This window comes from Chelmon rostratus, chromosome 15 (assembly GCF_017976325.1).
Source record: "Chelmon rostratus isolate fCheRos1 chromosome 15, fCheRos1.pri, whole genome shotgun sequence".
NCBI classification, from domain to species: Eukaryota; Metazoa; Chordata; class Actinopteri; order Chaetodontiformes; family Chaetodontidae; genus Chelmon; species Chelmon rostratus.
The window spans coordinates 14506634-14513922 of record NC_055672.1 but is presented as its reverse complement, the minus strand read 5'-3'; the positions used below and the strand labels follow the sequence as shown (position 1 = coordinate 14513922).

At 43.0% G+C, this 7289-nt stretch overlaps 1 protein-coding gene across 1 annotated transcript; it reads right to left on the bottom strand.

Annotated features, from left to right (window-relative positions):
• Positions 1 to 252: 252 nt before the first annotated feature.
• On the bottom strand, positions 253 to 6712 carry msh4 (mutS homolog 4). Its single transcript, XM_041954047.1, has 20 exons — positions 6502 to 6712; positions 6053 to 6226; positions 5809 to 5972; positions 5593 to 5703; positions 5275 to 5390; positions 5013 to 5186; positions 4749 to 4921; positions 4582 to 4649; positions 4315 to 4389; positions 4110 to 4174; positions 3843 to 4012; positions 3609 to 3745; positions 3331 to 3434; positions 2650 to 2774; positions 1725 to 1925; positions 1519 to 1637; positions 1295 to 1423; positions 899 to 1073; positions 727 to 815; positions 253 to 450 (listed from the first exon to the last, which is right to left on the bottom strand). The coding sequence occupies exons 1-20, from the start codon at positions 6710 to 6712 to the stop codon at positions 253 to 255; spliced, it is 2778 nt and encodes a 925-aa protein (XP_041809981.1).
• Between the last annotated feature and the right edge of the window lie 577 nt (positions 6713 to 7289).

The following is a 7289-nucleotide window of genomic DNA, read 5'->3' as shown; positions in this document are numbered from 1 at the left end:
TGTATGGCATCAGCACAGTATTGCTTCGGGAATTTAACACACATTTTGCTACATTTTCCATGACATTGCAAAATTTATCATGTAGTTATGTAGTTTTTGGTAGCATGGTTAAAAAGAAACCCATGGACACTGGAATTCAAATAATTCAATGATTTATCAAATAAGGTAACTTATAAACACAATATGCCCAGTAATGATCATCTGGCACTGATCGGTGTATCACTGCCCCTCCCCACGGTAAGGCTGAGTCAGTCATTCCTCCTCTGTGGCAGTGGATGTCGGCTGTCCTGCTGCCAGCAGCTCTGCCTCAAACTGCTTCCTCAGGCCCTTCAGATACATACGCAAGCTGTCGGGGTCCAGTCTGGAGTTCCTGGCAGTCTGCAGGAGGCGGGTGGCCAGGTGGTACACAGCTCTCTGCCTCTGTGTTTCTGGATCACTGCGATGTTTGGCCTAGAACAACAATAAACCACACCATTTTGTCTATTTATCAAGCACTTCTCTCATATAAACCAGGATTATTCATGGTACACAACAGTATTTGTGGTCTCTGTCATGAGGCCACAGCACAGCATTTGACTTTCTAAGGCTCAAATATTTGTTTCTTGTAAATGAAAACCTGTTTTACTGTTGCACACAATGTGGCACATGCTGTAAAAGCACTAGCACCAGTCATCAGAGACAGTAGGACATTATGAGTAGGACAAATCTGATGGTAATGAACCATACCAAAAGCTGCTGGCTGACTCTGGAGGCAATTGTCTTTGCCTCTTGGATTATGTTTGAAGGAAGTGCAGTCATTTCTGCTGCTCTCAGACCTACAAGAGAAAAAAACAAGCTTTGTAAGCATTTTCATGATCAATTCCAACAGGATTGTACTTAGATTTCACTGACTCTGTACCATAGTGTCTTTCTTCAGCACATCCTCGACTCAGCAAGTATGTATACACCACACTCTCAGCACCGGTCTCACCACTGCGTGTGTGCTGAACCTCCATGTGCTGGTTCTCCACATTGGGATAAAGAGACTCGAGCTGGCACAGCTCAAGAAAGTGTGTGGCAAACAGGGTGAATGCCTGCAAAAAGCAGGGAAACAGCACACATTAAAGATTAAGACACTGCAAAACATGCACTCTTCTTGTATCTATTTTTCTGTTTTACTGCTGACCTAAGAGGTGTCCCACAACAGACAATAACAAGTTAAATTATTAATTAAGAGCAAAGGAATCTTATTCATCTGCTTTTCATTTCATAAAAAAGGAGTGGCAGTGCAGGACTATATTGGGCCACACTCTACCTTGAGGCTAAGCAGGAACTCACAAACAGAGTGACAGATGCCGATGCCCTCCTCAGCACTGGTACCACGCCCCAACTCATCTATGATGATCAGGGACCTGTCACTTACGTTGTGGATGATGTAAGAGATCTTTGGGGAGAAAATAGGCAGTCAATGATTATTTAATGACTTTTCTTCCCCTCGTAAGTGTAATTCAAGAATGTGAGCAGCCGTAATGTACATACCTCCTTCATTTCCAACATGAAGGTGGAAGAGTTGGTTTCAAAATCATCATCCACACCAATTCTGGTGAAAATCTGATCAGCGACACGAAACGAGGCGTACTCAGCAGGAACAAAAGAGCCTGGAACAGTAATGCAAGGGCTTTGCTCACAAAAATCAAGTCATATCAAAGCACAGCACTGTGCAGCTGAAAGGTTTTGCTGCTGACCTATCTGAGCCATGATCTGACACAACGCCACCTGTTTGAGGTAGGTGGATTTGCCGCTCATGTTGGGTCCAGTGATGATGACAAAGTTGCTGCCCTCGGAGATGTAGCTATTGTTCGATACAGACTGCTGTCCAGCCATTCGCTCCAGAATGGGGTGACGACCCTGCTTGATGGCCAATGTGTCTGTGAACTCTGGGCGCACTAGCAGACACAGCAGAAAAAAGCAACAATCAAAATGCCTCAATTTGTTGGCATTTTGTTTATATAATAACTCTGAGGCATTTCCATGGGATGATGCATTCAAATACAGCTACACTGAGTTAGAATTTGGCACTGTTTGTTGATTGTTACAAACCTGTATAGCCAGTTAACTGTGGATCAGTGATTACCTATGCTATGTACATTTCATTATCAAAACACAGACATGTGATTTCATTAATATAATTCAATTCTTATGGAATTAATTGCTGGTTGGTTAACCAAAAGGTGTGTCATATGTGAATAAAACATAGATTCCTGGGGAGGCGTGTGCTGTGGTTACAGACAGCAAGCTCCTCTGCTGGGGAGACTTGTCTCGGTAAATAAAGCACGCCAGTGCACACTTATGTAACAAGGGTAATCTGAGTACAAGCTGGATGGGATAGAAGGGGGCCGGCACTCAGCACATGTCTATGGAGATACGCTTCCAGACAGCTGAGAGCCACCACCCACGTGGCTGACCTGGTTGGTGCTGTCCACAACCCTTGCAAAAAAGTGAGGCAAGCAGAGCTGCCAGCTCAGTGGAGCAGTTTTTGGCTGTCATGTGTGATGCAGGCTTGGTGCTGCCTTAGGTGCATGCAGCACTCCCTCAAACAACATCAGACTTCTTCCAGATTACTCTGACAGTTTGATTGAAATCAGATTCAAAATCAACATTCATACTTACCATAGTCTGAGATGGTGCATGCATTGGCCAGTGACAGCAACATGTCCAGCATGGATACAGCATCGGAGAGCTTGTAAAGGCAGTGGATGTGCTGGTGGATAGTCTTCAGTAGTTTACATATAACCCTGTATGGAGACTGGTTAAGATGCTGCAGGGGCAAAGCACTGAAAGAAAATAATATCTAACAAACAGCACCCTCTAGTGGACACCAACCAGTACAAAATACATTAAATCAGTTGATGAAATGAAAACTGAGAGAAATGTGAAAACTTGCAGTGCCCTACTTTAATGAATGAGTTGACTAATTGGTTGTTAAGGTTTTTCTCTGCTAAGAAAAACTATAAGAAATATTTTTGTGGTTTCTTATCTGGGGAATAAGTCATTACAGCAAAATAATTGTCACATATTTGTCTTCAAAACCATATTTGAAGGTAAGCTTTGAGTTTAGGCACATTTCTCCATAATGATATTAATCTATGGAATAAAAAGAATTCCAGAAACAAACTGACACATTAAATAAAGTAATTTCTCAAAGAAATCCCATAATTACCCATTACTTTTTTGGTCAAGGACAGCCCTTGTACAAAGTAAACGTCCTTTGAGTATTCAGTACAGTAAAATTAAGTGCATACAGTACATTACTGTGCATGTGTGTAAGTCATAGGATGTTGACCTCCTCACACATAAGACATGTGAAAGATCTCCCTCAGGGCCTCATCACAGCGGTCATTCATCTTCATCAGGTCCGCAGTGGTGAAGCCATAGTTGTTCTTGTGCTTGGTTGCCTGAGGGGGTGGATGTTGAAGCCCAGTTTTTACGTTCATTCAGTGAATCAAAGTTTATGGTCCATTTGGCGGCAATTTAATGTTCACATCTGATGTAGAGTTATCCTTTTTTCTGTTCTTAATTAGTCATGAGCTCTCAATGTTCTCACCACCCCTGCCTTTCATCGGCTATACCTTAACAAACTCTGAGGGGAGTTTCCCTTCAGGCAAGACCACCCCTTCAAGCTTCATCTGGATGAAGAAACCTCGAGCTGTGCTGAAGCTGGTGCGCAATGGCAAACCATATTTCTCCCCCATCTGGTTCACTAGCCCTGTGCAACACAATGCCATTCCATCAGCTTCATGGAATGAATACCTCATGCAAACATCATAAACAAAAAAAATTAACTGAACAAACAGAACAAACACCTGCAATGTCATCCACTATCTCAGTGTACACTCTGCGCGCAATGTCGAGGAACTCATTGATGTTGGGGCGGACAGCATAACATTTCTGAGTGCGCATGTTTAGGCTCCCCTTCAGGTAGGTGGTGTCATCATTAATCACGGTCTTTATCTGCTCGAGGATCATGTCAAACCTGAGGTGGACACAATACATACAATATATACAGTGCAAGAAGTCTGTAGACAGCCCATGATAGTACATTTATGTATGATAGACACAAGGCTTAGTACCTGTTGTCATCCAGTGAGGTGCTGTATGCCTTCAGTAGAGCTGTGTTGCAGTTCTTCAAAACCATCTGTTCATAAATGTAATGCTTAAAGGATTTACTATTTGCATACTAATTATGGTTTTTGTGGCGTAAATAAGCATTTTCCTCATTCTATCCACTGCTGTAGGATGATTTTGAACTAATTTCACGTATATGAACTGACAAACCCTTAATCGTGGCACCAAATCCAACATGTGTTTCAGCTGAATGACATGTGTAATTTTTGCTTCAGCGACCTGAACCTGTGGAAATATAGCAATTATATATAAAAGTGCACAAAAAGTGAAAGACAGACCAAAACTTCACAAGTGAGCAAATTTTGGCATTTACTGTAAGCATTTCGAAAAACATACATGAATTTGATTCATGACAACACATTCGATTGCAATGGATTCATCTTAAAGTATAATGGGTGACGAAACTAGTGTACGTACGGTTTCCTGCTTTGGGATCTGGACAAGAATAGAGAGCAGCTGGTCAGTGTCAAGGAAGTGACCTATGGCTAAAAAGTGCAAAAGAACAGATACTCAAATACTGTGTTACACTCAATGATTGCACAATGTTAATTTGTCAATAGAAACACTTTGTGCTTGTTCCTGACCATTCTTCAGGCCAAAGAAGAGCTCCTCGTCCTGCAGCAGCTCTTGAATGGTATCCAAGCGTATGTTGATGGTGTCCACATCAACCAGAGGCTCCAGAATGTTGGCGCGCAACCTTCTAGCACCACCTGGTGTTTTAGTGTGGTTTAGCACCCCTAAAAGACTATGCTCGCTCCTGTACACAGGTAAGAAGAGAATGAACACTTGTGTGATTATACAAGCGCTACACGAACAAAGATAATGCTGTCATAGTCTGGCCCTCTTACCTGTGGTCTCTATTATTGACCACCAGCTCCAAATTAGAAGCAGATGTTGAGTCAATCATTGCCGTCTGTTCGCTCCCTTTAAAGCTCACTTTGAGAGACTTGGCAGCGTAGACAGAGTTCTGGATGAACTCTAAATATTTCAGCAAAGCAGCTGCTGCTGCTAGGCAATAATACCTGAACAAATCATGACATTCGGCAATAAAAATGTTTATAGCGCTACACTCTGATCTATTTCCACACATTATTGTACTCAATGGCATACTTAGCTTGCACTTCCATGAAGACGGTGGCAAATTCTGGAGCACACAGCTGCTGAATGTACTCTAGTCCCTTTCTCTCGTTAAAATACTTCCTTTGGATAGCAGTGAAAGCTACTCCCTGACAAAAAAAAAAAAATCATAGTAAAACGCACATATTACCTCACACTAACAGTTAACAAGAACACAATGTGCGATAGGAGACATACACCATACATAGTTAACACAGTGCTAAGTAAGGGTGAAGGAGTTAGCTACTTTCTGCTTGAATAGTTTGAATGAAATGCATTAAAAATGCATGTTTAATTCTACTGCACTGGTACCGGGAAGTTCTCTGTGATGAGGTTGAACAGTTTTGTCCCTTTTCCCTTCTCGCTGGCTGTGTCTGGCATGAGTATTTCCAGAGGCACCAAGATGTGAATCTTGGTTATGACCTTCAGAAGAATAATATATGAACGAGACACAAGTTCCCTGTACTTTGGTGTGCAGCTATGATTAACAAGCATTTAGTTCACAGCTTTAGATAATGCATAGGTTACCTTTGCATATGTCCCAGTGTCTGCAAACTGAGAGAGTACAAGCTCAGGACATTTCAAGTTGAGACTGGCCATGCCAATCTCTCCCCTGGCCAAACCACGCCCTTCAACCAGCACCACAATCACAGAGGCACCAGAGGTCGTGGTCGCAGAGGAGCAACTTGTTGCTGCAAAAACAGAGAAATCAGAATTGGTAACATAGCTTCAGCCATGCTGACACCCAGAGAGACATTTGGGGCAGAAGTACCTGTGTGATCAGTCAGCGGTGTCCGTGTAGGGTGTGAGCCTGTGGCCCCAGCAGACCCCAGAGACCTCCTGAGTCTTGGTGTTCCTCCGTGGCTGCGGAGGGAGGCGCTGTCTGAGGTACATGCAAGGAGTGATGGATTTGTTCTGCCTAACCGGAAGCTGTGATGGAGCTGACCTATGTCAAGACAAAATATGAGGATAGTATGTGTGTCATACTATTACTGCAGAGCCCAGGCCAGACACACAGTGTTTAGCCTTACAAATGTGACCCCACAGTCCTGCTGTGATCCCCTTTAAAAACACATTCAGAGAATTTAACAGCGGATGTATCATTGTTATTGTATTTTAGTTTACTCTCTCTGACTTCACTTTGTGTGCCCCCCACGCCTGCTGGACACAGCCAGAGATAGTAGTGTTATCTTAAACTGCTCTGGCTATCCATAAAATTACCTGAAGACATTCGGGGGAGTGATGGACCATGGGTGGAGCACGTACTGCCCTCATCTACACTTTGTTGGGAGGAAGCGGAGGGAGCTGATACGGGACAGTACGAGGTAGTTTCACTTAGCCCGCTACTGTCCACTGAGGACAGCCTCCGGGGTTGGCCACATTCTGGGGTGTCACCGCCGGTTGTTACCTCCTCTGTGCTGCTGCGAAACATTTTAAATCCTCGCAAATGCCGGTTAATAGACCTATATTACCGAACTTACTTGCAGTTGCATCTGTAAAATTCAGCAAACATGCTAGCACAGCTAGCTGCTGACAACCGCCATGCCGAACGTTATTCGCGCGTGACCATATGTCACACCATCTTTGCAGGAGCGGCTAGCATCTGCGCACGTGATTTACATTCTATGCCATATTTATTTATATGCCAATTTGGTTGGTTTAATAGTCGTGGTCGTTTATACTGTACGAAAATAATTGTTTTTAGCAGGAAAACATCTGCTGGACGATAGACGGTGTCTATATTGATTGAATGATTAATTGCTTTGTCTATGGCGCATGTAGGTTACCCCTGACAGATTGTTACTGGAATGACACGGCTCATTACTTTGCTCCTTTATTTGCATCTGTCAAGTGACAAGCAGAAATTTAACACAGAAGTAGTTTCGTCAAGAAGAGGAACTGAAGGGTGAAGAGGAACAATACATAAATCTACATTCTACGTTTACCAGAACAAATATTACCACTGAGAGTATTATGAATAGATGCCTTTCAATATAATTTGCTCTTGC

Coding starts and splice junctions, on each gene's coding strand:
- msh4 (XM_041954047.1), bottom strand. CDS start 6,712: ATGTTTCGCAGCAGCACAGAGGAGGTAACAACCGGCGGTGACACCCCA. Junction 5,187..5,274: donor TTCATGGAAGTGCAAGCTAA/GTATGCCATTGA, acceptor TGATTTGTTCAG/GTATTATTGCCTAGCAGCAG. Junction 4,390..4,581: donor AGATCCCAAAGCAGGAAACC/GTACGTACACTA, acceptor ATATTTCCACAG/GTTCAGGTCGCTGAAGCAAA.